Source organism: Pteropus medius, unplaced genomic scaffold (genome assembly GCF_902729225.1).
Source record: "Pteropus medius unplaced genomic scaffold, Ma_sr-lr_union100, whole genome shotgun sequence".
Classification (NCBI taxonomy): Eukaryota; Metazoa; Chordata; class Mammalia; order Chiroptera; family Pteropodidae; genus Pteropus; species Pteropus medius.
In genome coordinates, this window is record NW_024349803.1 from 14,708,882 (window position 1) to 14,724,729 (window position 15,848).

General features: G+C 40.6%; 1 protein-coding gene across 3 annotated transcripts in view; it reads left to right on the top strand.

Moving 5' to 3' along the window:
• The window catches only part of MYRIP (myosin VIIA and Rab interacting protein), a 237,842-nt gene that overhangs the window by 196,318 nt on the left and 25,676 nt on the right, over positions 1-15,848 (top strand). For all 3 annotated transcript variants that reach the window (XM_039837381.1, XM_039837382.1, XM_039837383.1), the window contains one exon: positions 3,673-3,912. In XM_039837381.1, the coding sequence (XP_039693315.1) occupies positions 3,673-3,912 (240 nt within the window). The remainder of the gene's footprint in view (positions 1-3,672; positions 3,913-15,848) is intronic.

The following is a 15,848-nucleotide window of genomic DNA, read 5'->3' on the forward strand; positions in this document are numbered from 1 at the left end:
CATGTTTTGGGGGGAATACATTTTCTAAGTGGCCATAAAACAGGTCAGGATGAAGGGGGATTTGAGATTAGGGTTTATCTTTAGATGCTTAAAAAGCTACCATAGAAGACTCGGGAGTTGTGTTTTCGTTTGTTTTATTTTGCTTTGCAATGAGCATTTATCTGACATTCTGGACCAAGGTTTGAGGTTGGGAGGATAGTGGTGGGGAGAGTCAACAGTTGTTCTGGCTACAGCAGGTTCTTTGAATAATGTCATTTCGTTATGATGTTGATGAGAATTTAAAAAGTCAATTCCCAGGCAGGGCCGCTGTCTGTGTGGAGTGTACATGTTCTCCCCATGTCTGTTTGGGTTTTCTCCAGGGACCCTGATTTTCTCTCACATCCCAAAGATGTGCATTTGAGGTGAATAGGCGTGTCCACATTGTCCCTGCTGAGTGAGTGTGGGGGTGTGTATGAGTGAGCCCTATGGTGGAAGGATGTCCTGTCCAGAGTGGGCTCCCCGCCGTACCCACCCCCCCACCCCAGCTGCTGGGATAGGCCCTGGCCTGCTGCCAACCTCAACTAGAATAAGTAGATTGGAAAATAGTTGTCTTGTTTTTATTCATCTTTCTTAAATATATGTATAGCGCACATTAATTTCAGTGTTTACTATTAAAAGTGTTTTGGGTATTTCTTTGGTGATGTTTTTGTAACCAGAAATATGCCATAAGAACTTATCTCTTATTTAGGTCAATTAGCCTGTGATTAAATTGGTTTCATTATACATCATTTTGCTGAAAGCCCCAGTTTCCAAGAACGTATCAACAATGTTAAGTGAGGATTTATTTTGCCTATTTTTCTTTAGAGATGTAAATGTTTGTTAATCTACTTGATAAATATTTCAAAGCTAAATATTACTAAGTTGTTTTTGAAGCTCTCTGGTGGCTTTTGATCATGGTGATTCCGCCCATATTTATGATATCACATGTCCTGGAGATCGCATCCCTGTGCATATGATTACACGAAGTCTTTATGGAACCCCAGGCCAGGCCACCACTTAACATTACTATTCTCAACTCAAATAAAACTCGAGGTCTATCCTGACAATTTCTAGGATTCCATTCTTTACGATTTTGCTCAGGTATCACCTATTCCAATGTCCCTTCCTTGATGACATTCACTTCAACCAACTAGGTGAGGGTTCCTCCTCTGAGTCTCATCAAACCCCCACATGTGTGTACGTTGTACCCCAAGGTGTTACCATGACCTGGGTAGATGTCCCTCTCGCCACCAGACCATGAATTCCACCAGGGCAGGAGTACTGTCACTCTCACTTTCGAGCTTCAGTGGCCAGCACAGGGCCCAGCACAGAGCAGGCACTCAATACATGCTCGCTGACTGTGATAAAGAAATAGGCCAGAGCTTAAGAAAAGCAAACCAGAGTTAAGATGAATTGACAGTTCAGTGTGTCAAATCCATTGAGTGAGATGGTAAGAAGGTGACCAGGTGTGAGTGGGAAGCCAGTTGCTGACTTCCTGGCTAATTTAGTACATACCACAACAGTAGCAGCCAAACCATTTGATAGATGAAGCTCAGGCTGGTGCTTAACCCTCTGTGGTCTGATCCAGGCCTGTTTTCTTCTCTCCCTCAAGCTCCCCAGTCTCTCCTCTTAGCCTTTTTCTTCTAACTACACTAAGCAGTTTCATGCACACCGAGTCTTACTGGTCCTGCTGCTTTCTCTTTAAGAATGCCTGAGCTCATATCTACATATTAAAATCATCCTCCTCTTTCAAGAATCTATTCAGAGACCATTCTTCCCGTGGAGCTTCCCTAGATCCCCAGACAAAGGACTTCCTCCTTCTCAAGCATGCTAATGGCACTGGACACCTCTCATGAGGCCCTTATCATTCTTGCTCAGGACCAGAAAAAATGGTCCTTTCCAAAGGACCTTTTTTCTTTTATCAATCCAGTGATTCTTTTTCTCATTTCTATAATTTGTTTCCTTCTAATCACCTTTATATAGACAGCTGCCTTTAACATTTGTCAAATAAACTTGATGCACAAACATCATAAAGAATGAAAGAATCTGTCATGCATCTTTTTAGCAAAACAAGATGGCTCAGAAGCTCGTTGTAAAATGTGTGATAAAGCCCTTCCTGTGGAATGACTAACTAAATAAAAATACCATATTTTCTTTTGTCCTTATGAGTATATTGTTTACTCATTAATTCTTGAGTTTGAGATAATTCACCTAGGACGCTATCATCTAAAGACTTTCAGTCTGAGATTTTACATATACAAACAACTTCGCCGTCCTTGTTAGTCTAGAAAGCTGCTCTCCTCTTTGAAGTCATCTTCTGAGTCATCTAATAATTGTGAAATATTGTTCTCTGTCAAATTCTTCTCTTTGCCATTATGAAATTTTGAATTCTCAACTGTAGGCAATGAGCTGAAAGCTGACTCAAGATAGTGACGATTTATTTTGCTGTTGAATCATCCTTCAAGGCAATTCTATTCTTCTGTTTTATTATCTTAGTCTCTTTTAGCATAATTGGGAATGACTGAGGAGTATAATGAAAGATATTTCCCAGGATGATGAAATAGCAAAATATTTCAAAAGAAAGGAAAAATAAGATCACAAAGATCCCATCGTGTACCTTAGATTTATAAAAAGGCCCAGTGAACCCATATAGTACATGCAAAATAGAATGAGTTTTGTTTTATTTAAAATATAAGTAAATTTTCTCTTCATTCTGTGGAAGCCCTTCGCAAAAGAATAAAAGCCATGAAATATCAAGTCTTATTAACAGTTTGAAAAACTCAAAGAGGAAATTCAAAAGCTAAGATTGGGTCTAATGGGCCCTGATGGTATGCTGAGGATTATCTTGCTAACATTCCGTACACATCTGTCCAATTCAAGGCCAGGAACAGAGAGAGAGTCACAGACACCATGCCGTCCTCGAGTCCTCCAGGCCTGGTCAGGGGTCTGCTCATAGAAGGAGCTTAGGAGATATTCACCAAGTAGAGAGTAGGAGCCAGAGGTATAATTGTTAAGCCGGAACTGTAAATTATCAAGGGGATGTTACACAGTGCTCCTTACATATGTGCAAGGACCTTGCTCCATCTCAAAACTGTTGTGCTTTGCATAGAGTACCATTCTCCCTCCTCTCTCTTTTAGCTGGGTTACTGCTACACTTCAAATCTCAACTCAAACATCGCTTCTAGAAAGAAGACTTCCCGAACCCCCAGCCCCTTCCATCAAGTGCCCGTTAGTGGGTTGGCAGAGCCTCAGTCCCCACCCTGCTTCTCTGCACTCATCACCGTGACTGGACATAAGGTTTCAGTGTATCTCCTTCACTAGGGTGGCTGGCCAGGTTGGGTCAGCACCAGCACAGTGCTGCCCGTTGTGGGCACTCAATATGTATTTTGTGAATGAAAAACACTGAATGAATTCAAATACCTTTTCAAGTACAGACGCTCACCTATCTGAACCCTTTAACAAAGTGTTAAGATGCGTGTGTTTGAGAAAATAAAAGTAAAAAGTAAAAGGCCATCTACAGGGGAAGCAGATCAGGTAAGAGAGTTGTTATTTTCCTGGACGATCCTTCACTGGTGCGGGGAGGGGCACTGGGGACAACAAGCAACATGACTGGTGCAGAGGCATCCTCACCTCATGATTCTGGTTTTCATTTAGGTATCAGGCGATTTATCAGAGACTGAGCTCAGCAGTGAGGCTCGGCACCCCCAGACGGGCACAGACATCACGGAGGAGAAAGTGAGAAGCAGGTTGTTCAAGTTAGCAATGAAAATGAGTGAGAAGGATACGTCTTCAGGGGAGGACCAGGAGTCCGAGCCTAAGACAGAGTCTGAGAACCAGAAGGAAAGTGTGTCCTCCGAAGACAACAGCCAGAGCATCCAGGAAGAGCTGAAGAAGGTAAGGGCCGTGAAACCACGTGTGACAGCTCCGTGTCTGCAGCCGGGGTGTGGGGAAAGGTTCTGTACACAAAAGACAGACCCAATCCCTGGCAGAAGGTGATCTCAGGTGCCCGGCCTCCAGCCTATGCCTGGGTTCTGCCTACAGCTTCTCCAAGCTTGTTCACACTAGACTTGGTCATTTTAGAGTCAGAATATCTTTGCTCCCTCCCACGGAAGGCGGGGAAGCTAACATTTGTTGAGTTTCCCTATGTGCCTGGTGCTTTGCCCATGTTGATTAGTCCATTGAATAAAACCCTTGGAAGTAGATGCAGGCCCTTTCGCAGATGAGGAAACCGAGGCTAGTCACCAAAGAACTTACCCAAGGCCCACAGCTAGTAGGTTTCAGAGCTGGGGCTGCATTCCAAACCTCTCTGACCTCAAGTCATGGGCTCCTACCTTTACAAAGAGCTGCCTCTTCTGTGACTCACATAAGATCTTGTCTTGAAACATCTGGATTTCTTTCCACTTGTGATCAGATTTTTCCTGCTTTGAGAGTATGCCATATAAGCCAACAAGCTGCTGGTGGCCCACGTGCATGGGTGAATGAGCCCTTCACCTGCTCAACAGCCAAGTTGGGGTACCATAGAGTAGCCAGGCCAACCTAGCAATGGCCACAGATATCCAAGAGCAGGCCCAGAGGCAAGTAGGGAGCATCCTCCATAGCTGAGCCCCTGAACCCTCCAGCACCTCAGACTCCACCTTTCACTCATTTTCATCTCACCCTCCATAGCCGTGGGGTCCTCACTCATAAATGTGCCAGGCCCTCTGCCTGTGGACAGCACACAAGTCCTTCCCATCACGTGTCTGTGGGTTGGAAAGCAGAGCTTGGCCATCACAGGCAGCCCCGCCCTGGGATGTGGGATCCAAACCATTGCTTCCCCAATGGTAATAGGGTCTGATCCTCTCTGGTACTTGAACCGATGCCCTGTTACGGTCACATTTGTCTGCTAGAGCTGGGAGCCAGATGATAACTGAAGAATATCACATTATTTCTTATAATGGCTCTGCATCCTACCGGCTTTGCTGCCTGATGCTCCCAAGGCTTCAAACACTCATGCTGTTCCCGTGGCATGCTAGGCCAGGATGACTCGTGCACTTCCACCCCTCTGCAGCCTGCAGGCCTCACCTTCTGGACGCACGGCCACCAACCTGCCCTGTGCTCTTCCAGGCAGGATGTGAACAGGGAAAGGAGGAACCACTGGGAGGAATCCCGGGCACTTGGACCAGACCCTCCATTCTGTCCTGTGCCCTTGCTTAGCAGGAAATTAGGAGAGTTGCTTTATTCACACTCCCAAAGGTGGCAAAATTTAAGTTTGTCCCCCAGCCTACCATGACTCAATGAGTTAAATATCAACCAGGTATCACTTGCTATATATAAAAATCCATGTAGCAAACTGAAAGGTAATTAATATATTTTCACGATCAGTCATGGACTACTCTGATTAAAGGAAAACAAATTCAGGTTTGCATATTGGATATTATTTAGAAAAAGAAGGGCATAGAGATAGGCTTCAGGGTTAGACTGAGTTGAAAACATAACTATGCAGCTTATACACTCTGTGGACTTTGATTAGTGTCTTAGCTCACCGCCCCTACTTAGAACAAGCCAGTGTCATTTCTTGCCTGCTTATAATACATCACCTCTGAACTGTTCTCCCTGTCCCTCCAGGCCCTTCTTGGCCCTCCAGTTCTTCCCCACTTGACAGGGGGAGCTGCCCTGCAATCTTTGAACTTGCTCCCAGCCTGTCCACAAGCCCACGTCTGTCTTATTTTTTTATTATTATTGATCCCTAAGACTCAGCCCAGGTCTTCATTGTTGATTGGATAAACACATTGTACCTTTATCTGTAAAATGGAGATAATCATACCTTTTATAGAGTTGTGAGGATTGAATTACACAGCATAGTGTTTGGCACGTAGCAGGAGCCCAGCAGAGATTAATGATTGTATCCCCTTTAACAGCCTCAAGAGAAAATAAACTTCACTGTCATGAAATAACGTCCCTCTGCTGACATCAAAGGAACGGCTTAGTCAGCACTGGCAGAGTCAAGCCATAGGTCTGTAACCACATTTGATGCTTTGTCGTATTATGCAGGATGTAAAGCAAAAACACCGCATCAGAACCCCAGATTCCCATCTTCGGGATTAGAATAGCCAATGACTTCCCCTGTGATCCGACCACAACTAGTTTGTACACTCACAGGCGCACACGCACACACACATGCACACACAGCATGTTTGGGGAGTGGATCTGAACTCCTGTAACTGTTCCAGAAGCTGTCAGTGTTCACCCTCATCTGTTCACTATGGTTATGTACTGGCCCAAAGTCCAACCGCCTGAGTCCCCTTAGGCAGCACGAGCGCCTCATCCTGTGCAGAAGGCAGGCTGGACGCCAGAGAAATAAACTGCCCAGGGACAGCCCTAACCAGTGACTGAGGGGAAAAGTGTAAATACTCCAGCTCCATTGTCCCCCTTGGGTGGTGACTCTGGGACATGAGCTACACATTCATGTCCCAAGTTCCCCAGCAGACTGAGCTCTAGGCACCCACAGTGACGAAGAGCTTGGTAAGGCAGTCTTCACTCGCCCCTCTCTCTTGACTGCCTCGCGTCCCCACTCCTACACCGCTATTTCCTGGGCTTGCCTCCCAAATAAACTGCATGCACTCAAATCCTTGTCTCTGAGTCTGCCTCTGGGGGAAAACACACTGTGACAGGAACCAAACAGGAGAGTTCTCAGTTCATAAACACTCGCTTCAGTGTTGTGACTAAGTAGCAAGGCAATCCTAATGCCTAACTGGCTGCTAATTGCCTTTGTCTTACCAAGAGGGGCCTCCCTTGATACAGAGAGAGATCTTTATCCAGACTTCTCTGGCCCTCCTGCCTCCACTACTGGCCCTGCTCTCTGGGAGCTAAAAAAAAAAAAAGAATGTATATATTCCTTTAGACACAGTGACATCAGTGGCAGTTCAGTGTCCTTAGTCAGAAAAGCCATCCAGAAATTAGAGCTTCAGAATCCTAAGAGTCCAGAATCAGAAGAACTGTTTTAGGAACACGCTTTTTGATTAGAGTGAGCCCTTAGCTATGGGCAGACTTGTTCCTGGCGTTGGCTCACTTTGGCTGGGTGTTGGGAGCCCAGGGATGCTTCAAGGATGGGCACTGCCATCTGCATTTTAACTAGCTGAAGAATGAGCTTGTAGATCTTGGGGGCAGCCCAGAAACTCCTGGGAACTGGATTCCCAAAGGTTCATGTTTTTTTTCTTTATGTCACCTTAGTTCCCTTGAGCCTCAGTAATCAGCCTTCCAAACCATGGGAGAAGCATTTGCTTCTCCTCTACTGCTGGGCAGGTGGCCCCGCCGTTGGTTCTGTAACGAAGTCCTGGCTGAAGTGGTTCTTAGAATCATTTACCTCTTGGTATGCGATGCCGCATTCCTGAAGGAGGAATGCAAAAAAGGGCCAAGTACTCCTGGCCTAAGATTGGAGACCACATTCAGGAGTTGAGTCTTTCATAACCCCCCTAGTCTTGCCAGGCTTGGAGCAGTGATCTCCCAAGGTCCCTCTGGCTTCAAAATTCCATGGTTCTAGATATATCATGAATTAAATAGGTTTTTGTTTTCTGACATAAGAATCATTTATGACACTGTTTGTATAATAAATGACATATGTCAAGCTTTTAGAATAGAGGTGTTTGTCGAAGGCCCAAATTAGTATAATCTTACACTATAGTCCAATTTATTCTTACACTATGGTCAAATCCAGTATCCTGAAAGCATTTTTATTTAAAATGTCTTTGCTTATTATTATCACAAATAGCTGAATCGTTGTGCATTATTTTCACAAGGGAGTCACAGACAAGCTGATCATCTCCCATATTTATGGTTTCATGGAATAATTCTCATCAAAGCACTGAGACGTCTCTAAACTAATAAATGTCTTTCAATGTGAATCTGTGCATCTTCTCATGGCTGCTCCCCATTGGCTAACACCAGGCCACGTGGAAACACAATCCAGAGCCTTGGGTTTCTGAAGTTTAATGTGCTTGTGGGAAGCTTTTTGTAGATATCACAGCGTTAACATAAAGTCAAGTGCTGTCCATGTGTGTCTCACCCTTGTAAAATAACTCACCATTCACAAGAGGCTTCAATGTCTTTCATCCCAGGCAACATTTTATTTCAGAAGAACGTCTTCATCTTTAGCTGGTGCTAAAGTGAATATGTTAGGTATTAACTTGTATCTTACAAACCACACTGATCTCAGTAGGCCTACTGAGGAATTAACACCTCTTTTCTAACTTTCTATTTAACTGTTGCTGTAGGAAAAAAGAGAAGCTTTAGCTGTCCACTTAGAACTACAGCTCTTATCCACAGTGCTGGAACAGGTGAGGAGGGTTCATTTCATTCGTGTGGTCATTGGCTCCACTCATGTTGTCATTGGCTCCACTCATTCGCATAACCCTGTCCTGTTGTTGGAGTGCAAGGGGCGGCAGGCTGCCTGGGTGGTTAGACAGAGTTCCGAGTTCTCTCCTGGATCGTTGGGACTTCAGCAGAACATCTTCCTCTCTGAGCAGAAGATGAACTGAGCGCTAGAGAAGGATTGTCCAGAATGCGAGTGCAATGCAGGTGTTATCTGAAGGGCCAAGATAAACCACTGTGGCCTCAACCGCAGCAATAGAATGGGACATAGGACAGGTGGTTTGAAGAGAGGAGGGCAGAGGAGCTCTAGAAGGTTGTGAGAAGAAGGATCTAGAAAGCATGGAAGTGGTTCAGAGCTCAAACCCCACTAAAGCCCCAAAGTAAGACACCATAGGGAGATGGGAAGATGGGAGGTAAGAGGGGAGAGAAGGCAAAAAGATGCTGTATGTCTGAAGCTCTGCAGAATAAACAAGACTATGCTCTTCAGAAACATTCTGGGTAGAAAGAATAAAAAACAAAAGAAAGAAAAAAAAAAATATATATATATATATATATATATATATATATATATATATATATATATATATATATATATATATATATATATATATATCGGTCTCAGCGACAAAATTCCCAAATAAAATACTAGCAAACTAAATTTTGCAATATTAAAAGAATCACATGCCACAGCTAATTTATTGATTCCAAAAATGCAAAACTGAATTTAATAGGAAACCTCACTGCTATAATAAATCACTGAGTAAGTACTATTTTTTTTAAGCACATAATAATCTCAACCGATGCCAAAATAGACCTTGGAAATATTTAACGCATATTCTACTTGAAAAAAGAAAAATCTCAATGGAATAGATAATTCTGATTACGAACATCCATCTCAAAGCACCATGATGAACCCCTAGAGAGTTTTTTCCTGAATGAGAACTCATTGTAAATATCAAGAACATCTTGAACATCATAATATTTTATTATGGATGAAATAAATACATGACAAGGAGTTATGAATGTAAATGCTTTTATATAAATGTACATTTTGTAATCCAAATAGCATGTTTGAAAGATAATAAATATATGTAGCTTTAAGATTTTTAAAAAAATTATACGTGAATAATATGATATTTGTGATAATTTTTAAAATATTGACTATTTCCAAGGAAATAAGTGAGCAAAATTACTCTGAAAGGGTTATAAAACCTGAACAGACCATGGAAAAAACTGGCAAAGTGGTCAAAGAATTATTCCTCAGAGAGAAGCCAGTTCCAGGTATCTTTGTCAATAAAATCCATCAAACGTTCATGATACTAATGACTCCCATATTATTTAAACTGTCTTGAGCATTAAAAAATTGAAAGGGTCCAAGTTTATTTTATTTATCTAAAACCTTGGTCTGAATCTGACCCAAAAATCATATACCACCAAAAATTTGCGTACTAACTCACTGGTTAAAAAACATTTAAAAATTCTCACTATGTTAGCAAATTGTTTCCAACTACATAAGAAAATAATAATTTACAATGGCCAAGTAGGATTTAGTCTAGGAATGTAATAATATCAGTTTGGAGAAACTTATTAACATTTTTCAATATACTTACAAGTAAAAGGGGAAAACATGATTATTTTGTTAAATTCCTAGATCGATGTTTGACATAAAGTAAGAAATTAATAAATATTGAATGAAGGGTGAATTCCAAACCAACAGCTGATAAAGTTAAGCAACCATTTCTGATAAAATAGAAAGATAAAAATTCAATAGCAATGGCTGTTAGTTTTTTGAGGGTTACAGACCTCTTTAGATATTTGATGAAGGCTATGAACCCTCTCTCCATAAAAGTATAAAGAATGACCGTGATTTATATATACTCCCAAGAGAAATCGCACCTACTCATGCATTAGTAAGTAGACACACAGACCTTGGTCATGGCTGTGGACCTTGAAGTGGTTTGTGAACTCCAGCCCCTCTTGGTCATGGTCCAGGAGCTCCTGGAGAACACTCAAATAAACAATTACCCTTGGACAAGATAGCCTTTCTGGAAGTCTAGGAGTTCAGCAGAGAAGTTGTAAGCCATTCTAAAAGGGCATTTATAGTGATGAAGGCCTACATCAAGAAACAAAAAAGATCTCAAATTAAACAACTTTATACCTTCTGCCCCACATTAGCAGAAGGAAGGAAATAACAAAGACAGAGCAGAAATAAACAAAATAGAAACTAAAAAAAAAAAGAAAAGAAAAGATCAACAAAATTAAGAGCTGGTTTTTCAAAAAGATAAAATTGACACTCCTTTAGCTTGACTAACTAGGAAAATAGAGAGAAGACTTAGATAAATAAAATCAGAAATAAAATGGGAGACATTACAACTGATACTACAGAAATACAAAGCGTCATAAAAGACTACTGTGAACAGTTAAACACCAACAAATTGGATAACCTAGAAGAAATGGATAGATTCTTAGAAACATACAACCTACCAAGACTGAATCACAAAGAAATAAAAAAATCTGAATGGGTCAGTAATGAGTATAGAGTTTGAATCAGTCATCAAAACCTCCCAACAAAGAAATGCCCAAGACCTGATTGTTTCACTAGTAAATGCTACCAAACATTTAGAGAAGAATTGATGTCATTCCTTCTTAAACACCTTCAAAAAATTGAAGAGAAGGGAACACTCCCAAACTTATTTTAAGAGGCCAGTGTTACCCATATACCAAAGCCAGATAAGGATACTACAAGAAAGAAAAATATAGGCCAATATACCTGATGAATATAGATACAGATATTCTCAACGAAATATTCATACACCATTATCAAGTGGGATTCATCTCTGGTATGCAAGGGTGGTTCAACATATACAAATCAATAAGCGTGGAATACCACATTAATAGAAGGAAGGATAAAAATCATGTGATCCTCTCGAAAATGCAGAAAAAGCATTTGACAAAATGAAACACCTTTTCATGATTAAGAAAAACCTCTCAACAAATTGGGCAAAGATGGAATGTACTTTGGCATAATAAAGGGCGTATATGACAAGCCCACAGCTAACATCATACTTAATGGTGAAAGTTGAAAGTTATTCCTCTAAGATCAGACACCAGACAAGGGTGCCCACTCTCACCACTCCTATTCAGTGTGATACTGGAAGTCCTTGCCAGAGAAATCAGGCAAGAAAAAGAAATAAGTGGTATCCAAAGTGGAAAAGAAGTAAAATTGCCTTTGCAGATAATGTGATCTTAATATAGAGAAAATCCTAAAGACTACCAAAAAAACGTTAGAACTAATTGATGAATTTAATTGAGTCACAGGGTTAAAAATCAACACACAAATCAGCTGTGTCTCTATACACGAATAATGAAATATCTGAAACAGAAACAAAACAATCCTATTCATAATAGCCTCACAAACAATAAAACAGGAATAAATTTAACCAAATAGATGAAAGGTTAGTACACTGAAAATTATAATACTTTGATGAAAGAAGTTGAGGAAGACTCAAAGAAATGAAAAAATACCCCATGTTCACAGACTGGAGGAAATAATAATGTTAAAATGTCTGTACTACCAAAAGCCTCTATAGATTGAATGCAATCTCTATCAAAATTCCAATGGCATTTTTTTATAGAAACAAAAGGCAGTCCTAAAATATGTATGGAATAACAAAAGACCTTGAATAGCCCAAAAAATATCTCAAAAGAGAAGAACAAAGCTAGTGGTATCACACTTCCTGATTTCAAACTATACACAAAGCTATAGTAATCAAAAGTATGGCAGTAGCATAAACACAGACACAAAGTCCAACGAGACAGCACTGAAAGACTGAGAGTTACACCCTCACCTGTAAGGTCAACTAATATTTAACAAGGAAGCCAAGAATACTCAATGGGGAAAGGATAGTATCTTCAATAAATGGAGGTGGGAAAACTGAATAACCACATGCAGTACAATGAAATTGGACCCCTATCTTACACCACTCACAAAAATTAACTTGCGGACTTAAACGTAAGCAACACAAGCTAAAATAAGTGAGTGGGACTACATCAAACTAAAAAGCTCCTTCATGGCAAAAGAAACAACAAAATGAAAAGGAAACCTACCGAATGGGAGAAAATATTTGCAAACAATATATCTGATAGGGGCCTAATATCCAAAATATATAAGGAATTCATACAACTCAATAGCAGAAAGACAATCCAACTAAAAAATGAGCAGAGGACCTAAATAGACATTTTCCAAAGAAGACATACAATGGCCAACAGATAGATGAAAAGATGTTCAATATCACTAATTAAAAAGGAAAATGTAAATCAAAACTACAGTGAGATATCACCTCATATCCGTTAAAATGGCTATTATCGAAAAAAAAACGGTAACTGTGAGGATGTGGAGAAAAGGGAATTCTTATGCACTATTGGTGTAAATATAAATTGCTGTATCCATTATGGAAAACAATATGGAGGTTCCTCAAGAACTTAAAAATAGAACTACCATATGATTCAGCAATCCCACTTCTGAGTATATATTTAAAGGAAATGAAATCAGGAATCAAGATCTCAAAGAGGTACCATCACTCCCATGTTCATTGCAGCAATATTCACAATAGCCAAGACATGGAAACAGTCTAAGTGCCAGTCTATGGATGAATGCACAGAGACGTTATTCTATTCTGTACATACAATGGAATAATATTTGGCCATAAAAAAGAAAGAAATCCTGCCATTTTGACAGCGTGAATGGATATTGAGGGGCGGTGTGCTAAGTGAAATAAGTCAGACAGAAAAAGACAAATACTCTTTGTATTTGATCTCATTTATATGTAGAATCTTAAAAAGCCAAACTCACAGAAACAGAGAGTAGAATGGAGGCTGCCGGGGGCTGGGGTATGGAGGACAGGGGAGATGTTGGTGAAATGGTACAGACTTTTAGTTATAAGATGAACAAGTTCTGGGGATCTAATGGACAGCATGGTGGCTATAGTTAACAATACCGTATTATATACTTAGAAGTTACTAAGAGAATAAATCTTAAATGTTCTCACCACATACACAAAAAACGCTAATTATACGAGGTGATGGAGGTGTAACCAATCCTATTATGATAATCATTCTGTAATAATATAAGTGTATCAAACAAACACATTGTATACCTTAAACTTACACAATGTTATATGTCAATTATATCTCAACAAAGCTGGGAGGAAAAAAAGACATGTTCACTAGAAAAAAAAAATCCATAAAATTAAAAGGGAAACCATAATAGAAAGGATGTATTGCCTAAATATTCAACAGACAAAGAATTAATATCCTCGTAACTCTAATAGGTAAAAGGGCAGTGCACAAAAGCAGGCAATTCACACACACACAAAGACTATAAATGAAAAAATATTCAACTTCAATTGTATTTCAGCTCTATTCAGCATAACAGCTATAGCCAGAACTTGACATATGGTTTGCACATTCATTTTTTCCCATTCAACAAATGCACATTGAGGCACTAGGAAAACAGCCACGAACGGGACAGAGTTCATTGTTTGTTCAGACGGGCAATGAAAACGCAAGCCGAAATAATGAAATGCCGCTTTTGCCTAACAAATTGAATAATGAGAAAGAACGATAATTGATGTTGGTAAGAGTTCAGGGAAGCAGGCAGTCGCATGCCCACAAAATAGTGGGAGCACATGTCAGCACACTGGCAGCTTGCTAACTCCAAGCCATCAGGGTGTGTGTGCGCCCTTCCTACTCAGCAAGTGTACTTTCATTCACTTATCCTAAGGGAAAACTGGATAGGCAGCCAAGGGCGTATCGCACCGCAGTTCATCAAGCATTGTATTATTTTTATTGTAGGAAAACATTGAAAAACCACCTCACTGTCCAACAATAAGGGACTCTTGGGGAAATGGAGGGGATGAGGTGCAGAAAACAGGTGGAGCATAGGCATTGGAAAAGCAAAGACAGATTGGTCCAGATACAAGGAAGTGGGTCAATTCGATGTCAGGAAGTTGAGGTTTTGTCTTATGTTCTACGCGCTTCCCTCCTCTCTCTAGCTCTCTGACCTAGAAGGCAGGTTTGTCTTGTGAAAGTGAGCGAATAATGAGATTGGAGTTTCAGGATTGTGGAGAGGGTTCGAAATAGCCATGACGCAGAAGGGGAGAGAAAACAGTGTGAGGAGATAGGAAGGATCCTCGAGCAACGATAAAAACTTGGATAAGGGAAGCGATCGCGAACATTTACCTGAGCCGTAGAGTCTGTAAAAGAATACAGCAACCTCGAACGCCAGTAAATGCAAAATAAAAATCCATTCTTTTCGAAGAAAAGATCCGTGAGTAGCTGGTCTATTCATGAATCCACATCACTGAGCAGAATTACACGGCATAGCTCAAGTGGTTCTGGGCTTTGCACTAGAACTCCCCGTGCCGGGAGCTTCTACTTCAGCCGTCAGTTGGCAATGAACTAAAATTTGCAAGCGAATCTCAAAACAGAATGAGGGAAGTAGGGAGATAAAATGGAATTTAAATCCACCCATAATAGGAGCAAAAAATAGGTGAAATTAAAACTTAACAAGAAAACCACAGCTCTCCAAGAAACCTAGCAGTTTACCAGGAGGAAAGACAGTGTTAAGATGAATTTTTCCAAAATTAGGGTAGAAGATTAATGTACCTCAAGTCAAAATGTGAACTGGATGTTCAACTTTCCAAAAGGATTTTTTAAATCTTCTGATAGAATAAAATCAGGAATAATTTAGAATGTTTAGGGGAAAAAAGGCATGAAGATGGCCTACCTATTAAGATGTTATATTTTTAAAGGCACAATAATTAGATTTGTGAAGATTGATACAAGATGCAATGAAATTGTCCAGAGCGTAGCCTAGAAAATATTAAAATATATTAAAATCTAACTCACAATTTATCTTACGATTTCTATCCACCTCTCATCTCTAGTTGTGAAAAGATCACTTCTTAATAAATGGTGTTGGGACAAATGCTCAGTTGTCCTTTTGGGGAGGGGAGAATGTGGTAAAAAAGGAAAGTCCTTAATTTTCACTCCAATGAAGGAACAAATAGATCTTGCTGGTTTGCAGGCCCAGCGATCCAGGAGACAAAAAAGAAAGACATGGCAACATTTCCTTAGGAGAACAGGTGCCACAAGCTCTGGAGTTTGAATCCCTGTTCATTCACCATTTGGGTAACAAATAACTGTTGAACATTGTGAGAGCTGCAGTACAGTAGGAATAAGAGACGAAAGTTCCCTGCTCTTATGGAATTCACCTGCCATTGGAAGAGATGGCTAATAACTACGTAAACACATATGAGGGAAGATGTCAGATAGCGATAAGTGCGAAGAAGAAAATTAAGCAGGGCAGTGATGGTGGTGAGTTGGAAGGAGGATGAGTCCTGGATGGTCTGGCTCTTTTGGACCAAGTGTCTTTCCAAGTGAGGCCTGAAGGTCAAGAAGGAAAAAGTCAGGCAAAGATCTAA